Here is a 24,851-nt window from a genome sequence, read left to right as displayed (position 1 = left end):
GAGGCTGAGGAAGGTACTGGTACAAGGAGAAAAATAAGAGTGTTTAAGGAGATATAAAAGGGTACAGGATTGGACTGTGCTGGGATCTAGAAGTATAAATTATACAAGATTTTCTAGGTGGAGTCAATGAGATTCTACATGGAACAGGGAAAAATTGGAAATACAGGTTGGCAGAATGAGGGCTTGAGGTATTGGTAGCAGCCTGGAAAAGAGTGGTTGTGAAAGTGCTTGGCAGTGTGAGAGCCAAGGCTGATGAAGGAGGAGGAAGAATAATTGGTAAGTGCTAGAGAAGAGGTGGAGAGAGAGTGAAACATCTTAGCCTTGGAGTTTGTGACATGCAATATGAGCTTCATGAGCTCAGGATACAGAGAGGGGGATAGGAAAGAAATGGGAGTAGTTACAGGGCTGTGGTGAGATAGTAAAGGAACAGAACTAAACTGTGGTTATATTTGAATGCAGAATTTGGCATGTTGCAGCACTGAAATGGGCCAAAGTAACCTGTGTAATCTGAATTTAACGCTAGATTTCTCAGTCAGGTGAATGCTTGCAAAATTCATTACTCTTACATCTCAAAATGAACACCAACTGCCATCACTCTGTTAGTGAGGACTGCAAAGATATTGGTATTTTTCAGTGTTCTAACCAAGGAAAATCATATGGAAAAAATGATGCTATAATACTGGGGATTAAGTTAGAGGCAACTTAATTTCTGGCATTTCCTAGCTTAGTTTGGCTTTGCATCCATTATAGTGTTTAAACTTTTTAGCATCATGTTTTTGTTATAAAATTATAGAAATATAACAATGTAAATACTGTTTTATTTAAATTCTTAGATCAGTTATTGTGAGAGATGGAATGTTTGCTACAATTTCTTTATCGTATCCCTTTTATAAATTGAAAAAACACCTCCCCCTTACATCATGAAGTACCTCCTTATCACATCTTCACAATAATACTCTAATTGCCTCAATATCTAGCTTAGAGAATTCCACTTGCAATGGGGAGTTGGGAGCGTTTTAGTAGAAAACAGGGGGCTGGGTTTTGTTTGTTTGTTTTGGTTGGTTTTAGTTTTGTTTTTCCTTAATTTCCCTTTAATTTAGTCTATTGGCAACTGAAAATCTGAACCTGTGGGAAGTAAAAAACCAGTCCAATTGACTTCACTTGAGAAAGAGTAATACCTGCTATTTTCATGGTTTGGTCTGAAAGCAAAGTCAAGGCTCAATGTCTTGTGATTAAGTGCTGGGGTAGGCAACTGAAAAAAGTCCCTGCAAACTCTGGAACTGACCTTTGTTTTGAGTAATAAATTTGAGGGGTGTTTTTTTGGTGTTGCTGTGTGATAGTAATCTGGTTGGAAACTGAAAGGGGAGCGTACCATAGCTGATTTTGTTGAACTGGACTGCAAATTGCAAGCTGAATTTGAATTAGCTTGGGAAATTGAGCCTTAGTGCGGAGGTGAGAAAAATAGCTGAGAGGGAACAGAGGAAAGACAATTGGTTTCACTCGATGTTTCTAAATGTAAAGAGAACAAAAACATCTCAATTAGTCCCAGGGCTTGTTGGGACATGTAACTTCAAGATTCCTTTCCCTGATTGAGAGAGCATGGGAATATTTCCATCTGTCTTCAGCTCATTCATGTTACGCATACAGCATGGCATTCATCTCCCTGGACTTCATTCATGTGAAAATAAACATCTAATGAAACAAAGAGTGAAGAAAAAGCCCTGAAGTTCTTACCAGTATTCCATGAGCTATTTTAGAAGGGGACAAGTGGCACCTTTGGAGTTTTCTGTGTCTACATGCAAACGATGCTTAGTTGATTTGTAGCGAGATTATTAACTTTGTGATAGCTGAGGTTAGGTGAGATAAATCCTACCAATGGAGAATTTTGCTGTAAATGAACTTAAATAAAAACAGTTATCCCAAGTCTGTCTTCAACAATATCTGTCAAGCATCCAGCATTTTTATTTGGACACTGTCAAAGTCCTCACTATATTGAAATGCAGAAAGACAGTCTGGCATAATACAAACAGGGTAGTGATTGTGACAGTCAGGTCAAGGGTGTGACTTGTGGTAGCTTAAATGTGTGAAAACAATAAATTAGATGTTTTAGTCTAGTGATTTCAGTACAGGGGACAGGAATAAAGGATCATAATGATACTTACATGTTAGTATTAAATATATATATAAAATATATATAAATGTGTGCATACACAAATAGGTATTTAGATACATGCACAGGCCAGATTCCCTTGATTTTGGAAGATATTTTACTAAGTAACATTGTAAATAGGTTTTTATCTTTATGTGGAAGAGACCAATGTACCAGTTGTGAATTATTCATTGCTCATTGAAAACAAAACTTTACAAATTTTGTTGTCATGTTGCAAGTGGAATTCAAAAGATACATAAAGGTATTTTCACAGAATTACCCAAACTTGGATGAATACAGGATCAGTGTGAAATGCTGAAGAACCTTCATCTTGATCCTGAGATGAGAGGTGCCTGAAGGAGCTGGTTCATGCTGTATCATAGGCAGAAAAACCACATTTTAAATAGCCCTGAAACAGCTCTAAGTTGTGTCTGCAGTTGAACTGATTCCTTGATGGCTGGGACATATGGAATTAAAAGTATAGAATAAAACTTTTTTAGCACATCATTCCTTTCTGCTCTGTGGTAGACAAAACAACATGGTAGGAGATTTGATAATCTGCATATTTTGTATCTGATATATTGGCTTTGAACAGCCTTGAGCCCAGCAGAACTCGATACAAGACAAATGTGTTACCTTCTTCATCTGCAGTCTTCCTTCCATGCCATGGCAATCTTCAGATGCCATAACTAAATTTAATGTTGAACTAGTTAAGTTAGAAATGATTCTAATAACTCCAGGATTGTCTTAGCCACTGTTATACAATGTACGAGTTTCATATACTTTAATCCATTTGCAATTTCATTTCTGTTTGTCCAGCTCTTGCCAAGCTGAATTCTTTGTTACTTCAAAAAACCAGATAGCACTCTAAAAACAATCAACCTGAAAATCTGCCAATCTTAAATGAATGTAAGTGGGTAATTGAAGTTATTTACAATAATTGCTAGGCTTTAAATTTATTTTTATCTTTTATTTATAGTTTGTGCTTTGATTCTGTTTTGATGCAACACTAACTGTGGTTAAGCATTGCCTAGTGAGTTGTTGTAGTAGAATTTGGTAGTAGTCATAGAGCAGTTATTTTTTTGTATGGCACTAGTTGCAAGATTGATATGTCTTGAGCTACAAGCAGTAGGAACTCAAATAGCAAGATAAAATTATTTAAATAATTTTTAGTGCATCTTAGCCACAGCAGTTTTAGTGATAGTATTTCCTAAAAAAGACCTTGTAACTGAGGAGAACAGAGTGGGAAATAAAATGTGCTTCTGGACCACTTCCCCCCCCAGTCTCAAGGATAAAACCAGCCAAATTGCAAGTCTGTTATCATTGGCCTGTAAAACTCTTGTATTTCTGATGGTAGCAAATATTCCTCCAAGATCAGCATCAGTCTCTGATATCCCGTTGGTTACAGCAAAAAGTGCAAAGCTACTTGCAGTAAAAGCAGGGAGGCCACGAGGGCTGTGAGCACATCGGTGCCTTCCTGGTACTTACTTGGTACTGTTCTCTAGCACAGGAAGGAACAGGGGCACTGATGAACTGCATTAGGTACTCTCTGTTGGCTTCTCTACCTTCTCCACTAAATGAACTGTGAAAGAAGCAAACCCCAGAACCCTGATGGAAATGAGGACAACTTGGGACAGAATTATCACCAATGCCAGGAGAGTACCTAATATCACTTCATACTAATAAATCCTGTTCTTTCCCAAAACAGCCCAACCTTTTCAGGAGTTTTCAAAGCACCTGCAGCCTTGCTGTTTCCCTGGAGAGGGAATTCCTTTTTCACTTCTGAAATGAACCCCAAAATGGGGAAGGCATAGGAAGGTACCTGGGTAATGTTTTTCAAGTGTGGTAATCTCTGACTGCTCCCACCACACGGTGTAGGCTTCTCACAAAGAAGCCAGTGAAGAAAATTGCTCTGATGATTGAAACACAAGTTTTGGTTTATCTCCCAGGAATATACTTGACTGCTGAACTATGTTTTAAATAGTTATCTGTCTGCACTTTAGGAATTTTTTTTTTACATGTTCACAGCTTAATTACTGTAAATTTTTATTGGAAATTAGATGTTCAAATTAATAGTAAGGTTATTAAAATTGCACTGAGTATTTAACCTGAAGAAGGGTTACTCTTGGTAGTTCTAAGTTCTTTCCATATGCTGAATACTGCTGGTTTTTACTTGGTAATGAACAAGAAAACTTGCTACAAAACATGAAAGAAATTGTTGTTTTCTTCATTTGTTTTCACCTTTCTGCCCATCTGTTCCTTTTCCCCTTTCAGGTGAATTCTATTTTTCTCTCATCCATTCTGTTTCATTCACCTTTCCTCTGCAATCTCTATAACCTGACTTGAATGAGAATTTGTCAGGGACTATCAGTTTACTAAAATTAAAATATAATTTGTCAAGAATATTACGCTATTCAGAGGTAGCTCAGTGATTATTTTTTTTTTTAGAGGAAAAAGGTATTTCTCTCAGCCTGCTCTACATTATATACTAGTACTACTAAAAATAGCACACATTGATATCATATTTGGTGACTGTTCTGGGTTTTTTTTCATGTGCATGTGCCATCTCCTAATTCGTGCCCTGTTTTTATCCATGTGGCATTGTGATATGCTGGATAAATCAGTTAATCTTTCTCATATTTACAGGTATTGGGAAAGTGACAAGGATTAGTTCCTTAACTGGGGAAACCTCAGTTGAACTGTGCCATAGAATGTGACAATTGTTCTTTAGATAAAGACTAAATGCTGCCCTCGACTTGGCTGTGTGTGTGAACACCTTTCCATGTGTAGAGCTAAATGCTCCTTAAATATAGACCCTTAGAAGGTGTAACTCTAACAGTGCTCACTCAGTGTTCATCATTCACAATTCCCTTCAGGATAATCACAACTTGGTAAGCATCTACTTGCTACAGCAATTATTTTAAGCATGTTTACTCAAGTGAAAATATTGGCATTTGTCTTAAGAGTGTCATTATAAACTATTAAGTTACAATTGCTAATCATGCTGATGTTGGGAATAATTGCTAGATAACTATTCAGTCATTAAAATATTTTAGAAGGGATTTCTGGCCTCAATATTGGAATATTGCAGTCTTACATGTGGTTTTTATACTTTTTCCTCCAGAGTGTTGAGGAATTTATTCCATCGTGCTTCATCCCTTTGGAGACTTTAAAAAAAAAAAAACCAAAAAAACCAACAAGATGACAACAACAACAAAAAACCAAACCAAACAAAAAAAAACAACCACCAAAAACCCAACACCCCCCCCCCCCCAACAAGCAGAAAAAACACCCCAAAAAAGCAACCAATCAACTAAAGAAACCCAGAACTTCCAAACATTTATAGATCATTTCTTCATTCGTATATAATCTTTGTGTATACACGGGTATGTGATTTTGTGAATTTAGGCTTATTACTAGATTACCTTTTCTGTAGCTCTCCCAGATTTCTCATAGTCTCCTTAATAACAGTGTTGAGATATTTAAAGCAAACTGTGGCTAAGCACTGTTACATAGAAAATGCAGCATACAGCTGTGTTGTTTACATCCACTGTACAAAAATTAATTTTTCTTTTTTAGATTTGTGAGGGTGAAGCATGTAAGAGTGTGTGATTGTGTTTGTATCCATGTCTTCAGGGAAAAATACATGTAGGCAGATTGTTTTTTTTCTTGTTCTGTTTCCTGTAGAGTATGTTGCTTAAACTTATGGAACTTTTTTTTAAAAAAGAACAAATGTAACAACCAAAATCTTAATGAATAAACCAATAAAGTGTCCATCAGTACTTCTCATTTCTGAGCTGGCCTCCTTTACCAGAGTTTCTGCTATTACCCTTCTTATGCTTCTCTAGCTATTTCTTACATGGGGGGGATAAATCTTAGTTTAAATTTATTTCACTGAGGCAAAAATGTAATTGAAACACATTGGGATCAATACAAACTATATAAGAAGCTATGAATTATCTTCTAGCCCACTAAGTACTAATATCTAGGCACTAGTATCTCATGAAATACTGTGATAATTTTTCTTCTGATGAGTAAGTAAATATTTCAGCACAGAAGGAAAACCTTTCTTTTTCCCTGTATTCATTCCTGCACAAAGAATTTTTTTTTACCCTGCTGTCTCTTTTTCCTTCAGACTCATCAGAGTCATGATCTTTGGTATCAGATGCACATAGAGTGGTAACGCACTGATTGTTTCAATATAAAGGAGTATCCACCTGCAGAACTGCATTTAATTAGAGTAGTTATTTTGCATAAAATGACTTCTTCATACTTAAAAAAGGAGGGCTTGATTTGTCAAATACCTTCAGCAGGTCACTGACATGCTGAACTTGTGAGACCATTCAAATGTTTAAGAATCTATTCCAGCTGCTGTTGAGGCTTCCCCCTCAGAATAGTGTGTGTTACTTCCCTCTTGAAATTCTAAATGCAAATAAACTTGTGGGTCAAATTAATGTTTGATAACCTCTCAAACCACAAGGTCTGTTTCTACTACTATTCATACAGACAGGAGCACTAGGAGCAATTCCATAGAACTTCAGTTTTATTTTTTCCTGGCTTCCCCTCCCACGGCCTGTTGCACTGTAGGTGTTGGGTCCTTTACCCATGTGGTGTGTGTGGGAAGCTGAGCTGCTGCATTTTTCAGTTCAGTTCTGGTTTGACTTGTCTTGGGTGGGAAACAGTTCATTCAGTAAAGATTACTTCTGTAAAAGCAGAAAAATCTTCTTGTGATTATGCATTGTGTTAGGGCAATATGCACAATGCTTCACATCTGCTAAGTAAACAAACCTAATCTCTATTTGTGTAATCTTTTATATTTGATGTGTTATTCAGAACTTCCTTCTTATTTCCAATGCTTGCAATCAAGTGTGTTATTAGGAAATACCTCCTGCTTTAAGAAAGATTTTTAAAGGGCTCCTAGGTACAAAATAAGGTACAGTGTGAAAGCAAAACTTCATTTTCTGTTCTTTCAAAACTCAGCATCAGAATGGGAGCCTGAGCACTACAGGAAAAGCTGACCTGGTTTTGTTTTTACTTTATTTCCTAGTAATTGAGCTGCTTCGAGAGTTTTGTACCACCAATCCTGGATGCTAAGGGTTTAAAAAACCCTGATTTATTTCTACTCTGTGGAGTTTCATATCGTGTGGTGACAATGAATTATGCAATTCTCAAACAATTCCTGTTGTTATACTGGAAGAAACACTTGGATTTAAAGATGTTTTCTGTTATTTTAAAAATACACCATTTTCCCCCCTTTTTTTCCCCAGCGTCTTGTTGAAGCTGCAGAAGATGCTTACCTGAAACATGAGTTTGATGCTGACCTACAGGTAATTGTTAATTATTTTCTTAATTATTTATCATCATAATATACTGTAATGGTTTATACAATAGCTTACTTGAAGAACAGCTGTAGAAAGCCAAGCATGTGAGTAATAGAAGGTACTGATTACAGAAAATGGAATTAATGAAGGTCAGGTCAGTATTTTGACAGGTTACACATTTAGTGTTTTAGTGTCGGGAGACCAAGCAGGTGGATTTTACTCTTTTAGAGATTTCATTCAAATTCCCTGCTTGTCTGCTTAGGTCAAGATTTTTAAACACAATAATTAGCAGCATGTTTCATCATTGCAGTGTACTGGCAAGGAATTATTCTGTAGAGAGTTGAATTTGCAGATGGGGTGGGACCCACAGGGATGGGATTAGTATGACCTTGATTTGTGCAAATGGTTTGTATTTGGATCTGACTCTAGAGCAGACACTCTTTTCTCTTTTACCTAAAAGCCCTTAGAGCTATGCCATTATTGTCTCAAAATGTTGCCTTTAGGAATAACATGGGAGAGAGAAGCACTGTGCCAGCTCACAGTTAAAAATGTTTTTAAAAACCCTTGGCTTAAGTAAGATACAAAATAAAAAAAACAGGTTATTTTAGAAACCAAGTTATATAAGCTAAAACAGAGTTTTATAGAAAGTGTTACTCAATACTTAAGTGAGTAAATACCTCCTTACCTTTAATGAATTCCCATATCCTTGGATTCTTGAATGCCATGTTAGGTGGAGTTCTGTTTGTCTTTAGCTATGTAGATTTAATTTTAAAACCTTCTGTGAATATTTGCCATATGTCCATTTAAATGTTGAACTTAAGCATTAAGGGAAACAGATTTTTTTCCCTACACTTTTCCCCATGCATGTATCTAAGAAATACATACATCTGCAAGTTCTGTTTTCAGATTTTACCATGGTTACTTCCAGTAATCACAAAACAGTTTAATGAAAATACGATGCAAATTCCTAATTTCTGTGCAGAAAGAAAAAAAAAGAGTAAACTTTTCAGAGCTAAAGATGAAAAATCGAGTTTAGAAGGCTGGGATACTGAGATCTGTGAGTCTGTGAAGGAGTAAGGCTAAAATGAGCGCATTTAATGTGGTACTTCACATTATTGTTGCATTCAGTGAATGGTGGCTTCTGTATTCAAATGCTTTAGAGTTCTGTTGCATTCCAGCCTTGCAGAGTTGTGCTGCTTTCGTGTGGTGGTTGTGGTTTTTTTTAACTTTAAGCCTTGGACAAATAGAAGCTGTTGTCTGAGTAAATCAGAAACACGCTTTATATAAGATTTTTTTTTTTAGAGGTCTGCAGTAAGTGCTTCTTCACCGCAGGACGGTTCTCACTTTGACTAAGTCCTTCATTTGCTGAGGCTTTGAAGATATTAACACTTTCAGGAAGCCAGTTAAAAGCCATTTGTGTCAGCAGCATTAACAGGACAATCAAATCTTTGTGTAGAGCTCTGTTGTTTATTACTGTCACGGTCCATTAAAGCTAATCAATTGTTAATCTTGGTTTCAGCGACCTCTTTGCAACCCCTCGCTGCGTGATTGTTGTTCTTTATCAAAAAATCTCATAATACCATCTGCTCAATATAGAATAATAGCCAGACTGATTTGATAGTGTACAAGTGGAGGGGGATAGAAGGCTTGTATAACGTACAGTGTATATCATTCTGCTATCAAAGAGGAATTTTTTGGCATTTGTGTTGCCTCGGCTAACGTGTGGAAGGCAGGATTAAATGCTTTGAATTAGTGGTATGTGACACATCGCCAGTCTGTGCTCTTTGCGCTCAGATATTCTGGACATTCAGAAGCACGTTGAGAAAGTGCTTTTGTGCTTTTTATTGGTCCAGCATCACCTTCGATGTCTTGAGGACAGTATAGAAAATATTGTGTCAGTACAAAAAATTATATTAGGGCAAAATAGAATTGTATTTATGTTGTTATTTGCTTTGAAAAAGCCCACCAGTTATAAAAAAATAACTGGAAAACTCGAGGTTTTATTTTGCTGATATTCTCTTCAGCAACGCTGAAACTATATATTTGGTTAGACTGGACCTGATCCCTTCTGAGCATTTATCTTAGTAACAATATTATTTTCAGCCTTAGTTATTCTATAGGTATTCTGATCAATATACTGTAATGCTATATAATGGTCTAAGCACTCATTTATCCCCGGACTGAATCTATTGGCACTACCAACAAAAACCCTGAAGTTATAAACATAAATAAAATTCCCCGTGAATTGAAAGAAATAAATCAAAATGGGTGATACGATGTTTGACTCATCAGCACTATATATTGCAAGTTTGAGTAATGGCCAAACTAAGAAATGGTCAGAGCTGACTTTAAAGATTTCCCTGCAGTACTTGGGCTTTGGGAGATTATTTTTGCTGTTAGGGATGTGAAGCAAGAGCTGCAGTTTTAGCAAGTTATGAAAACAACATTCTAAATGTTAGTTACATTAGAACCTTTAACACAATCCAGGGTTTTCTCACCTGGTGGATGTGGTTTCATGTTACTCTGTGTTAGTAAAGCCTCTTTAAACTGTTGCTAAGTGGAGTTAATATGTTTAATCATGCCTAATAATGTATTTGGGAATATAAGATTAATCACTAAATGTATTTCTGCAGCAAGTTGTCTTGCTGCAATATTTCTGTAGTTTTAAAGGATCATTCAACTTGTTTCGTATGAGACACTGTATCTGTGCTTGCTTGAAGCAAGTCTTGGTGATTTTGTGGCTTTAACATGATGAAAAAATTAATATAGAGGCCAACTGCCAAGCAGAGACCCAGCAAGAGGATGGGATATTACAGGTTTTGCAGTGATTGTACAACCAGTGTTTTAGTTTTGTTGACTTGATTGTTTGCCAGAGAACAATTTTGAGGAAAGATAAAAAAGAGGGCAATATCTTCTGTTAATATCTCCTGTTAGGAGGCAATCTATTGAAAAAACCTTCAAAGAATTTATAATTATGCTTAACTCACATTTGGCCTCCTGATTATTTACTTCCTTTGTGCTGGGGTATGTGTTTCCTGAGATGTTAACTGCCTTGGTTCCACTTACTGAAATACAGTAGTGGAGTTTGTGTTCAGACCCCTGAAAGAGGCTCTGAAGCAGAAAATTCTTCTTCCTTGGAGCTGTCATATACCTAGGAATTTCTTGCATATGCAGCTGACACAACCACACAGGTTTAGAGGCTTTCTCCTCCCACCACATTTCCTCAAACCAGTAGAAACTGGCCAGATTTTCTTGTGTAAAAACAGCACAATGTGGTACCCGGTGGCTTCTCTTATGTGGTTCCTAGCGAGGTGGTAGAGCACACTGAAACTACAGTCGTGTGGGCTGTCCTGGCACATAAGTCCTCTACAGTATTGGGCCATTTATGTGATGGTATCTGAGCTCTTGGGGTAGAAATGTGGAGAGTATTGTTGCCATCTGAACGGAGAAGAGGGTAAGAGGATAAGAATATTACAACACTTTTATAGTGTTGTATTTAATAAACTCAAGAGGTGGATGCTCAGCAGTGGAACTGATGCTGGAGTTCTCAGTGGAACAGTAAAAGTAACTTGCACTTGGTTTCTTACAATTATTATTATTTTTTAAAATTAATTTTAAGATCAATAAAGATTTATGACACTTTGTTCCTAACCAGTTTTATTACTTCTGGCCCTAGTAGCAGGAGGAAGTAACACAAAATTTCATTATGACTACTGGTTCATTTGCTGAACAATTTCATTACATCTACACATTTGCAGGGTCTTTCTTTTATATTCTCAGTGTTAATTAAGTTCATTACTTCACTTGACTTATATTCCAGCTGAGCTTTCTCTGCATGTGTGCAATGTGATAATAAAAAAGCAAGCTTATTTTTATTTTAACACAATCAAGGCCAGTGTCACTTTAATGTCACCTGCATTACTATGTTTTCTTCTTGCCTTGTAGTTTCACTTTCTATGTAAGATAGGATAAGTTCAAGTGCTAATACTTGAAGATGGCTGACGTTATTTCAGTTTTATGTCTCAAGACTAGAAGAGGATTAATGGAATACTTTTTAGGAATAGAGTTGTTTCTTTTAAGAATACTCTTGAAGTTAATTTAGTGGGATAAAGAAGGAATAATGGTGTAAGGCTGCTTTTCATGATTTATAACATATAGTTGAGTCTTAATGAAGAGGTTTGCAAAGCTATACCACAGTTAGGTAACTATCTGCCAGATTTTGCTGGCTGTTAACTCCTAATTGTACCTTGTATCCTTGAAAATATCATCCTTACTCTTGGAGTATATATGCTGGCTATGGAAAAGAATTTAGTGGCACGAACAGATAGCTGTTTAAGGATTTTCCAGTGGTTTACACAAGTGAATGGTGTACTTTCAAAAATCATTAAATATATCTTTTTAAAGTCTACAAAAGGTGAGACTTCAAAGGTTTAGGAGAAAGCTGAAACAGCAAAAGAGGACTGGGGAACAGAATTAGTCCCCTTCATAAACTCTGCATCTTCTGGGACTAATCCCACAGCAGGTAATATGACTAGTTTATTGTTGTCTTTCCGGGGGAGCTACCTGTAATTTTGAGATTCAGCTGCTAGATATAGATCTTAAATATAGACATAAAAGCATAACTTTAACTGCTGGTACTTTAAAAAAAAAAACAATCCTGAATGTTTATGTTGCATAATGATACCATGCAAAAATTTATAATGATGGATTGCTAAACGCTTAGGTGTGTTTAATTAAAATTTAATCTAATAGATGGTCATTATATTGATAAAAGTTACTAGAAAATAGAAGGGCAAAAGATAATTGAGAATAGTCTTATTAAACTATTACAACATGCGTGTTATTTTAATGTTCAGTATTTCAGAAAATTCTTTTTTAATATTTATTATCTCACTAATTTTGAATGAGGCACATGATAACTTGATTTGCAGTCTATTGGTATAAATATTTTTCTGGCTGTTAGAAGAACATCCACAAGACTGAAATCAACTCTTGAAGTGTCCTGAACATCCATAGTGGAAAGGGAAGTCTGTTGGACTTCAAGCACTTGGAATCAAAGATTGAAAGGACTTTCTTGAAAAGTACATTTAAAATAGCAATGGAACATCTGAAGTTTGTTGTGCTTCATGGATTATTTATCCAAGCTGCTTGCTTTCTAAATCAGAAATCAATATTTCTTAAACTCCAAGCCTGGAAACACCATATGAGCTCTGACAGCCTAAATTCCTATTTAGACTTTCTTTGAAATATTTTGCAGACCAAAGTGCTCTCAGCTATAGGTTTGGATGGGATATGGACAATTTACCTAGAGCTTCTAAGAAAGCACTATAAAAAAATCCTTAACTAGCAGCAACCTAAACTCTTTTCATGGCCCTGAGCATCTGTTAGTCTTTATTTGGTTTTAGCTTTTCTTTTGTAATATTTTTCTTTCAGAAAATACTTTTATATTTTTTTTCCTTCAAGAAAAACAAAAAGCTTCAGCTTTCCAGTTCTTAGTTCAGTATTATTGCTATTGATTTCTGTGAGCTCAAACACAGGTTTTCTCAACTACTCTAATACCAGAACTGCAACAAATTGATTTCCAGTTTTTTTAGTTCTAAGGATAAGCCCTTTCAGTGGAGAGCACTTTAGCTTGTCTACTCCTCCCTATTTATTTATTGAGGTTGGGAAGAGAAAAACTGAAATACAGAACTATTGAGACATCAGTGAATTCAGATGTTACTGGTTAAGAATTCTCTGGAATTGATGCACATGTAAGGAACCTTCAGATGAAAGCTTCCACATCACTTTTCCTGTGCTTGCATTGCAAGGATTAAGTATCAGAAAGAGGGGCCATGCACTTTTTGGGTTATTTTAATTTCCATGCTATTATCTGTTTTCTGCCTCTGTGGCAAGTGAACAGAAAAAGGAGAAAATAGTTTTGTGAAGCCAGGGAAAAAAACCCCAAACAAACCCAAAACAACAAGAACAAACCAAAACCCAAACAGTGAATGATATTTTAGTTAATCTTCCAATGGTGAAGATGAAACTTCATTAGTTTTTTTCACTTTGGATTTTTGTAGAAATTTTTTTTAGGATTGAGGGAATTTTTTGGCTTTTTAAAACAGTTAAAAGTAATTTTAATTACTTTTCTCCTTCCCATGTTTCTATCTTTCTATGAACATCATAAGTTCTCTTACTGCAAACAAATAAAATTAAAACTACTAGAACTATTTTTTTTGTGTGTATGTTCATAACTTCTGTTCACAAGGGGTGAGTTTGTCAGCTAAGAACAGAAATACAGAGTTTAACCCTCTGTCTTAGAAGCAGAGATGCAGGAGATGTTTTTTTCAACAAATCTGTAGTTTCTCTGCTGTAAATATTTGGATTTTTGGTGCCATCCTGCCCGATATAAGGGAGCCATCAAAAAAGAGTAATTCTCTCCTGTTGGTTCAATGGCTGCTCTGTCTACATGGGGCTTGACAGCAAAGGAACCAGCAACTACAGTTGGAATTTACTATTGCAAATAACATGCTCCTCTTCTGAGAAAGTTTGGCATGGAGTTCTGGAGATTCTGACTGCAGTTATAGGACTCATCCTTTTGGTACCCTTAACAGGTTTGACTCATTAAGGAGCTATCAAAAATAGTTTTCAGACAGTTCTGGATTTCTTCCTGCCTGTCTCTCTCATGATAGCACACCTCCGTAGTGAGGTGTGTACTGCAGAACATGCTATAAACTCATTTCTACCCATCAAATGTGGTCGCGGTGCTTTTTGGCTGATGGCATGTGCTGCAAATAATAATGGTAATCTGGAACCTAGAATTGTTGAAGAACTGTATGACTGAGCAGATAATTTTGTGTTCTTGAGATTTTTCCTTTTATATTTATTTGTCCCTTTGTTATGTTGGTTTGCTATCTGGAATGAGAAGGAAATAGCTTTCTCATCCCATGAGTGTTTTCAGAATTCCAAATTCTCCGATTAAACGTTGACATACCCCAAAGTGGTTGTTTTTTGAGCAAAAGAAACCTCTGCTTTGGAGCAACTCATAGTCAATTAGGTGGGGCTCTCAGTTAGGATATGAGGAGCCTGTTCAAGTTGCCTCTCTAGTGAATGTTAAATTATTTATATAATGTGAAACAACTGCAGCAGAAGAGTCTGTGAGACACTTGGCTCAGAAAAGCCTGATGGATGGGGCAGTTGGTTTGCATCTCAGAGGCCCTAATCTGAGTTCCTGTTCTGCTTGATTCAGAGGAACTGCAGCATAAGGCTTTTCCTCTCTGGCACAACTCTGCTAAAAAGAAATGTATTTTCCAAAAGTAGGATGACTCTCAGGTCAGGTCTAACAGCAATAACTAGATGGAACAGAAAGTATTTACATACATATAATTCATCTATACAGTTTTTCCTTTCCCATGGACAAATCATTAAGTATTTCCAGCTTGTTTTGTTATGCTCTTCATAAACATCTTATAATTAGAGACATGTTTGAAAGGAAGAATAGTCGAGATTCTTACATATTTACATAAATTCCCAGACTAACGTTGTAAGTAAAACAGAAGTTCTCATTAAAGAAGTTATACAAATCAGTCTTTGCTACATGGAATTTGTTCTTTTATTTGTTTTGCAAGGCAATTCTTCAACTTATCCCAATAGAACAGATAGAGGAATAAGCTGGTATTGTTCAAATAAAGGGGTAATGATGTACCAGAAGGAGCCATTCAAATTAAATAGATATGTTCCCTTTCCAGAAAAAAAAAGAAGAAAAAAAGTTATGAAATGAGACAATACCTAGTGCTGTAGCCTTAAAATGAGATTAAAAGTTGTCATGTCAAGCTGGGAGTTAGTGTAAACTTACAAGAACTTCATGTGAGGATTCAAATTAATTCCCTCTTTCAAAATGTCTGACATTCCTTCCAGAAATGCCCAAACCACAATAGCTTCTGCCAAAGCTATACAGTCAAAGTAGCACATGATCCATGCAGCGATCCATGCACACCACCATTTGTAATTGAGAAGTTGGTAACTTTCCCTGTGTTTCCAGGCAGACTGTTGCTTGGGAAGATGAGCGCCTTCTGCATGCCAGGTGGTCTGGGCAGGGATGTCAGAGGAGGCAGAACCAGTTAAATGAAGCATGGGGAAAGTGAGGTTTGTGAAAGGAAAGCTGTGGAGGATGCAGAAGACAGCAGAAGCAGTGCAGTGTGAGAGGTTAGGTGCAGAAGGCTGTAAAGAGTAGGAAAGATGGCTGGAGAAGGAGAATGAACTAAAGAATGTGCAAAGGCAAAGCTGTTAAGTGTTAATATCTTTGCTTCAAGAGTACTGACAATAATGTTTTTCAAGTCTCTCTAAAACTATTACCTTTACTTATAGCCAGGCTAAAATGGAGATACCATTTTCAGCTACTTTAAAAAATATTTTTAAAAGGCAAATCCCTCTTTCTTCCATCCTCTTTTGTGCCAGGTTATGCAATTACATAAACAGTAAGAAGCTACCTGACATAAGATTCGTTATAAACCAAACCTTCAGAGAGAATAAGAGTAGGTAACATTCAAATACCATTTAAAAATGGCTTTCAAATAAGTTTGGCAAAGCAAGTTTGTTCAGGGGGTGAGGGAGAAACACTGCACAGGAGAAGAAGAAAAATATCACAATATTACTGAAAAGCATATGTTCCTTGAGATTGCCATAACCTCACAGAAACTGATTTTATCATCATCAGAGTAGATAGAGATGAAGCATTTAAAAATGTGTCTCTACTAGATGTTTATGGGACTATCCATTTCCATTTCTAACTAACCAGGAAAGCAGCTGCAGAGCTAGAGGAAAGGAGAAATGACCATGCAAGAAGTGCTCAATGTTTGGTATAATGGTGATGGCAAATGGGAATTTGGGATTAAAAGTCACTTCACAGTGGGCAGTTTGACTTGCTTGTTGAGGCTTGTGGCCTAGAAATTAGTGATAATCCCTCTTTCAGAAAATTAAAAAAAAATAATAAAACCAACAAAAAAACCCCCAAAACAACAACAAACCTTCTGAAAATGCATTCTAACTAGCTATTCTGTTTCTGCTGCAGAAAAGGTCAGTTAAGCAGTGGCTTGACTCAATCTTGTTCCTTCTACCTGGCTAGCAGGCAGCAGCCCTGCCCTCAGCACCCAGCAGTTTCACACGTGAGAGTCAGATTTACCTGTATGCTCCTTTAGTCCTGTCAGACTTGGAGAATGGCTTAACAAAACGACCCTCCTTGCATTAAGCAATGCTGAAGGAGGGTGATAGCTCTGAGGATTTTGATCCTATCAAGATTCATTTAGAAAATACTGCTCTGGCTTAGCTGTCCTTCACCTGTGGATATTCAGCAGGTATCAGACAGCACAAGAAGGAGGTGATGTACAGAGATGGTTTTTTTCTGATTTGTTAAGACTTCTACAACAAGGGTGCCCAGCACAGTCCATCATCAAAGCTGTGTGTTTGAGACCTGCGTTTTGCCAGAACCACACACCTCTAAACTGCTTGGGAAGTATGTTGTAAATAATTTATTTTAAACATCTATTTAGTTCTGTGTGTACTTGTAGGTATTACATATCTAGGCGAGATGCTACAAGGTGCTCAGAGAAGCAGCTCTGCTTCCAGCAGTGCTGGAGTTAATGTTTTTATTTATAAGGCTCATTGGATAATGATACTGAGCTCTCATCTAGGGAGAAAAGATCCTTGATTCACTCTTGCAAAATTCAATGTCCTATTGTTCTCACTTTTCTGAAGTCACTGAAGTTTATAACATTGCTCTCTTTACTCCTCTGAGGAGTAATATAATTTATTGGAGCAGTTCATTCATAGTCTATGTGATATCTATCTTTAGGGACAGAGATAACTTTTGCATGATGTACACACTGTTAGCTTCAAACTCTTCCTTTCATGTGAAAGGGTTTGTAATCAGGAATATTTATGCATCCTGGTACCCAGTTGTGCTGTGCTTGCTGTTTTCTGCTCTTCATAGAAAATTAAACTTTTGTTTTTTTTTTCTTTTTGGCTCACACCTACCTGAAAAGCAAAAGATTTTAGTATATTACCCTATGGATTTATGATTACTAGGCAGATAGCCAGTAATAAGCAGTGATATCTGATACCACAGTCCAGACATTCTCTGGTTTTTTTTCCACCTTTTTTCTATTATCTCTAGATTTAATAAACTATAAATGGGAAAAATAAATGGCAGGCCATCTTTTCTCTTTTTGTGCCTTTTTTTTTTTTTTTTTTTTTTTTTTTTTTTTAGGTGCTTGTTGATGAGATTAAGTTAAGGGTCATATATTCTTCCAACCTAGTATTTAGGAATAGGCAAATTATTGAAAGGAGTGGAAGTAATCTAGGTTTATTCATTTTTGTGAGAGCAGCTTTTTTTGCTACATAACAATAATTTTAAATGGAAAGAACAGTATTATAGATAAAGATTTTATTAATATATATGAGAAAGGCAAGATAGAAGTCACAAAGCAGTTCATAGCTTTAGATGAGGTCATATTTCTGACTTGTGTTGTATAAAAGTGAGTAAATCTTAGATGATCATAGTGGAAATATTTCCAGGGTATTGTACATACTTCTCATTGTAGGAAAAAAGTTACTTTCTTACCTTTGGCTTATAAGAAAGATACTGAGTAAAAACCGGTTGCATTCTTGCCTTAACATTTCATTTGCATGTACTGTTTCTTTGTTTCTGAATCTTGCGTAACTGCTGGCTACTAAATTAAAATACCAAGTTCATTATTTCAATCCTAAGATACAAGTTGCTTTAGATTTCTGTTTTGTCTCCTATTGTAGTGTCTGTATGTTGAGCTTCATTACCTTGAAAAAGAAGGAGCCCCTGCTTTTGTGTTGAAGTTAATTAAAGCTGGTAATGATTATTGTCTGAAAATTTTCTGGGTTCAAGTAGATTATTTTGCCTCTGCCTCTATTTTCACGTGTCATTTCATCAGTCATGTGGTTGGTCGATTCATAGTATACAAGATTTGTCTGAATTCAGTGAGCTATGGTGAGTTTTATCATAAAAATACACTTACATATTTGTTTAATTGTTAGTTAAAAGTTCCTGCTTCTGAAATAGTCACTGTTGATTTTTAATCTCAGGTTTAAAAAAAAAATAAATTTGGAAAAATAAGCATTCATTTTTCTATGAATAATAGGTAATAGCACAAACCACAAGAGTTTGATCTGTATGTCATGGGCCACAGTTAATGGTTTTTAGATATGTTTAATACAAAAATTGAAAAATTCAAAATGCTGCAATTCTATGGTGATGTGTAAAAATGCCAGATGCAGAAATAATCTTCTGAGCTGTACTTTATATACTAGTGTAGTTTTTATCATGGCTAATAGTATGAAATAATTTTGCATATTTATATGCATGTATAGTTTAGTATTTATATTTTAGTATTTTTGTTTAAATTCTGTGTTTCAACCTCATATATATAGCTTGATCTGCACATCTTTATTACTGGTTTTGTGGCTCACACTGTGGGAGATGTCCTGCTTAAAAAACTCCTCCTGGTGAAAGACCATGTCTAAGATTAGATCCAGGATTATTTCAACAAATGCAGTGGATAAATAGATGAAATAAACAGTAGAGGATGCACTTGTCTATGGGAAAAGCTTGGAAAAAATGATGACGTGTTCCTTGAAAAATCATAGAGGGGAAATTTAAACTAGTGTTTTGTTTGTGGTTCATTAAACAGAAAAAGCAATATTTCAATAACAATTTAATGTAATGTTACATGTTTAATGTAATGTTACATGTTATGTGTTTCATATTTCATATTTAAATGAACATCTATATAGCTAAAGCTTTTGGACTATTAAACTTAGATGTAAAAAAAGGACTTGAAATCTTATTCTGTGCCCAGTTAGTTTTTGGAAATGAGGAGCATGTGTTCAGAGAAATATTACCATGAATCCAAAATCAAAGATATTAATGAAAGGTTTCATGGATATTCTGTGTTTGTGTGAAGCTCTTTGGACAAAATCAGCTCTAGAGTTTTTGGCATCATACATAAACCAGAATTTTGCAGCAAAAAAGAGTCAAGCTGGGGTGGGGAGGGTGTTATTTCGGAAGGGACAGTGGAAGTTTTGGGTATAGGGGGGCAAAGACCAGCTGTTTGACAGCAAATAGAGGAGATCTGCTACAGTTCATAGGACTTGTGGGAGCTTGTGTGTGGTTTGTGATTTTTGGAAAGGGTATATGGAATTGTTATAAGGTAAAATGGTCTGGAGGGAGGTCACCTGAAGTAGTGAAAGGCTGTGGTAGGTCTAGGAAAGCTCCAAGGGCTTTCCAAGGATTTCTTCCCAGCCCACTGATAGACTTTGCCACCCTAACAGGAGTTATGAAATTTTCTGCCTTGTCTTCTCCCCTTTCTGTCACACTTCCTTCTCACCAGTGTGCCTGGCTCGATTCCCACCTCTCCAACTTCTGCCTCCACGGCAGCAGCAGCAGAAGACTGTGGAGGCAGGTTGGTGATCTGCTCTGTGAAAGTGTCTGCTAGCCTAACTCATCTTCACTCTCCTGTCATTGGAAACATGGACAGTCTGCTGCCTGGACGTTTTTGCATGTGTTGGGCACAGTGCCTGGCTGTTAGTTGATATTATCTTAGGTGAGGATCTTTTATAGAAAACTGTGTACTATTTTTCATAAGACCTTGTACCCCTTCAGAACCCTGTAAATCTGTCTCTGACACAGGGGTTGTGTCTTCTAGTGCATTCATGTGATGGCTGAGGATCCAGCTGTTTCCTGCAAACATTTAGGAAATTAATAGTCCTATGAAGTATCACTGTATGAGTGTTACTGATTAATTATGGAGGTTGGAATGTTCAAAGTTAAGTGCACATCTTTCAGTGACGTGGGCAATCCTATGTTGCCTTTTGAAAATTTTCCCTACTGAAATTCCAATGCAGGTAAATAAATGGCTGTTGAAGTTGGTCTCCAGAGGTCAAGGGATTGTTGTTCTAGAAATATCCAAATTTCCAGGCTTTTACTACCTATAAAATGTCAATTATATGAAAAACCAAAGGAAGGAGGTGAAATATGAGAAGGTGTGGTTATGAAAAAAATATTCAATTTCTATACCTGCTTCCCTTCCCTATTGCATTCCACCTTTCAGAACTGCAATTTTCTGCAGATTTTATGGGATCTGTATTAATTGGGAGCTATTACAGGTTATCAAAACGGAAATATCGTAAAGTTTAATTGAAAGTCAGAAAACAGTGTGTAGTATGTTCTATCGAAATACTTGAATCCCAAAATATTAATATTTTTGGTCCAAGTTCTGCACCAAATTCCATAAAGTAGCAGCCTGCCCAATTACCATCTAAATTACCCCATCAGATAAATAAGATTTAGGGTGTTTGTGGTTTTTTTTGTTGTTGTTTTTGTAATTCCTTGTTTTCTCTTGGTAAATACCTTGCTAAATATTTCCTCTAAATAATGTCCTAGTCCCTGACCTCTCTAAGCACTGGCGGCATTAGCCTCCTCTCGAGCGCAGGCTGCTGGGCTTGTGGAGAAATGACATGGGAACTTTTTTCCCTTTTTGGGAAGGTTTTGGGATGTTTTGCTGAAAGAAGGCTGTGACCGATGCCAAGAGGAGACAGAACAGCTTTAAGCAGGGACCCCTTGCAATGCTGGTAATGCAGGTTTTGCATGTTCAACTCAAAGACAATACTTTTCACCATCGCCGGGGACTGACTGGAGTAGAAGCTCTTCAGCCTTGGTAGTTTTTTTCTATCCACTGATGAGCTACTTTTTCTCCCATCCCTAATGTTTCAGGAGTTGTTCCTTTCCTTCATCCTATCCCAACACAGGCTTTCACCTCATCTTCCTGTTTTCTCTTTGTGTGTGAGAAGGCAGAAGTGGGATTATTGTCAAGTCCAAAAGCATTTTGGCTGATGCGGTTTTGCCCTAAATGGGTGGCTCTTACCCTGGTGCTTGTGTAACCAGGAGTGATGCTGGTGCTGCGGGGTAGGAGAGAATTTACGGGATACAAAACTGCTTTGTTTCTTGCCTTGCCCTTTCTCTTCAGACTGCAGTTCAGCTCTACTTCTGACTGCTAAAGCTTTTCTGCAGTGACAAGCCCTCTGGTGCAAAACTGAAGATGTGCCTGATGATTTCATTAGCTTTCCTCATGGTTGCTTAGCTCCTGGTTGGCAGGAGCGTGCTCACCCCTCTGAGCTCTTGTTTCCAGATGAGCCCTGACATTGACTTGTGAATTCGGTGAGTGTTGCACCTCAGCTTGTGTGTAAGAAACTCCATAAGGAAAGTATAAAAATTGTATTTTTTTGAATTGGACTTTACAGTGCCATAAACAGTGACATCATTGTATATACACACAAATACATAATGATGAATTCAGCAAATGCAATTTTGGATGTTGGCTGGAAAATGCATGCTCCAGGCCCAGATTTAATAGGAGCTTTCATATTCCATTCATGGAATACAAAGCCAGCATTTTTGTCTATTTTGACTTTTGCATTAATAAAATGAGGTCAGGAAATCTGTTAAAGTTTATATTTAAAAATGTTTTCAACCTAATCACCTTGTTTTAAAAATAATTTCCGTTTGTTATCTGCACATTTAAGTATATTGTGTTTCCCTGTGATTGATGCTCCAAAGGAAAGCACTAACAGATTCCTTTAATTGATTATACTTTAATGATACATAATGGCAAGTTCTGTTTTCCATTATTGTTACCCTACACGAGGAACTGTAACTGCCACGATACCAGAATGTCTATAGATACACAACTGATAGAGTAACATAACATTTTACCAGTTGAACTGTTTTGCATTAACTAAAAACATGTCTCCACCTCTTCAACAAAAGCGGTCATTGACACACCCAGGGCTGTCTCTGCGGATGGTCCGGTCCTTCAGCTCATTGGAGCTGGCAAAAGCCATCGCTGCTGGAGATCAGAGCACTCACTGCTGCTGAGTGTCACAGGCGACTGCAGATGGGAGTTGGCTGGTTTTAACAGTTCACATGTTTCACTTTAATTACCTTTTTTCTTTCTCTTTGATCGTCCTTTTTCAGCAGATGATCCCCTGCTTCTCTCCCCTCCACCCCAAGTCACTGACGGCAAGTAAGGTGGTTGCTGATCTGATAGTGTTGCTTATCATCATGATCGGTATTACCTAATTATTTACTGATGTCCCCTGCCTGTCCAGATCTCTTCGCCTGTGTTTAGGCGGAAAACAGCAGGGATTATTTTGCATGCATGCGACGGCATTTGTTTTTGTGCGGGCTGCTGGGACATCCCAGACCTGTTGGTGACTCGGGCTCCTGCCTGCTCCTCACGGCCACAAAGAGCGCAGCGCAGCTGCCGCTCAGCTGGGCTTTACCTCTTGCACGTACGACCTGTCCTAACCAAAAGGCTACAGGGAAGGTCTGATGAGCCGTCCAGCATGTATAGCTGGCCTATGTGGGAAAAATAAATACATTTTAAAAAGCTAATGTAAGTTTGAGTGTTGAGGGTGTTTCAAAAAGGCACACACAGCTGTTGGCTTCCAAGGATTCAAAGCGCAGGTAGAGGAGACTGACGAACTCCAGCCTTGCAGTGATGCAAAATTGGTAACGTACATATTGGTAACAAAGTAGTAGCCAGAAGTAGACACTCCAGTCAGCTATGTACTTTTGACTGTTGTTTAAACTGCTGTTACTGAGATGAGGATTGTACTTAAAGTTTACAAATTCTGGCAAGTTGGGCCAACAAAATCTGATTTGTTGTGTTGTATTGTAAGTCAGCAGCTGTGTTATTGAAATGATAGAAAATGGATAAGGGTGCATTCCTCTCCCTTTCAAAATCCTTTATTTTCCAGGGATTTCAATTCAAGATTTCATCTTATCAACCATATTAAACCAGTGTGAGCTTTCTTAACCAAAAGTTAAAACCCCACAAACTGTTGTTTGAACTTGGTGAATGTCAGTGTTTGGCAGAATCCAAACACTTTCAAAAAATTGCAGTAATATTCTATTTAATTTTAAAATGTTAATTTTAGCTTTAAATAAAAAGCATTGCTTCTAAATTATATAGACACTTAGGTAAATGGAACACTAAAGCAGTAAATTATCACCATGCACAAATTTTCTTTTTTTCCATGTTACACTACTTTTTAAATGTTTTAAATTACATCACTGTTTGGATTAACATTCACCACTTCAGTTCTGTTAAATACAGTTTAAATATTAGTTTAATGGCTTTGTGTATGACAGTGCAATTCAAATCTTCCTTGCATGCTGTTCTGAACTGCTGATAGAAATAGCAGGTTTGTCACATTTGCTTTCATTGCCAGTTTAAGTCATAGACAGTAATATCAATTAATATGTATTTATGCTTGTGTGGTTCCTGTGTGCAGGGATGATCAGTGAAATTATTTTTATTACCGGAGAACAGTTTCAAAAAGATAAGAACGCCAACTACAACGCAGATTAGGTTACTTAAATGGCGTTTTCAGTGGTGATATGTGAAGAATCAGGAATGCCTGTAGTATCCCACACTGATTTTGGAATATAATACAACATTTGGTTTCCTATTTACTTGCTGGTCTAGAGGAACAATTTCTGAACTGTGAAGTAAGATTTATGCTCTAGTGCCATGTATTCTTAGCTCAACCCCACGTTGCAAAAGAAACTTTTACATGTTTCTTTAATTTGAAAAACGTGAGTTCCTAATTAGTTACACATAGGCAATGTTAGATTTTCCAACTGCAAAGTGATTAATGGTACGTAATTAAAATGGAACCTGGATCAAGAACTCATCAGGTCTCCCTAATACCATCATGCTGTGCCTTTTCCTCCGCAGACAAAGTGATGTTGCCCCGGGGGATCTGAATGACTCTCAGGAAATCTGTTCCTGCAAGCACACTGTCTCCTCTCCTGAGGAATTTCCAAAATTCCCAGTTGGGGAACTTCTTTCCAATATTTTCACAGTAAAAATATGCAACTCATAAAAGAGTATTAAGTAAATTTTGGAAAATTTCCCCAAACGTGTCTATGATGTATGGAAGAGCTCTGTTAATAGTCTAATAGCTGGAAGTCGGCGGTAGCCAAACCTGTGCGTGCTCACGGCTCGGATCACTGTTAGTCCTACAGCTGAGCTGAAGATTTTCTTAAAGACTGCGATTGCTTCTTGCCGGAGCGAAGGAAAGAAACAAACCTTCTAAGCTGAGGTGCTAGCACAGGGCGGATAAACAGGGAATCGTGCCTCTTTACTTACTCCTTTTAACCTTTTTAAATTTTCTCCCCCCCGCCAGGCCGGCCCCCCCGCACCGGCCCGTCCCGCCGCCAGGTGGAGCTCTCGGCCCGTCCCGGGAGCGGCGCGTTCCGGCCCCGCCCGCGCGGCCCCCGGAGCCTTCGGAATTCCGGCTATTTTGCA

The 24,851-nt window shown here is 37.2% G+C and overlaps 1 protein-coding gene across 5 annotated transcripts in view; it reads left to right on the top strand.

The window, feature by feature from the left end:
• The window catches only part of CACNA2D3 (calcium voltage-gated channel auxiliary subunit alpha2delta 3), a 373,089-nt gene that overhangs the window by 104,394 nt on the left and 243,844 nt on the right, over positions 1–24,851 (top strand). For all 5 annotated transcript variants that reach the window (XM_051627834.1, XM_051627837.1, XM_051627833.1 and 2 more), the window contains exon 4: positions 7,417–7,476. In XM_051627834.1, coding sequence (XP_051483794.1) covers positions 7,417–7,476 — 60 coding nt within the window. The remainder of the gene's footprint in view (positions 1–7,416; positions 7,477–24,851) is intronic.

The sequence above is a fragment of the Apus apus genome, chromosome 9 (genome assembly GCF_020740795.1).
Source record: "Apus apus isolate bApuApu2 chromosome 9, bApuApu2.pri.cur, whole genome shotgun sequence".
Lineage (NCBI taxonomy): Eukaryota > Metazoa > Chordata > Aves > Apodiformes > Apodidae > Apus > Apus apus.
Note: the sequence above shows the minus strand (reverse complement) of the source record. Positions and strands in the feature narration are given on the sequence as shown.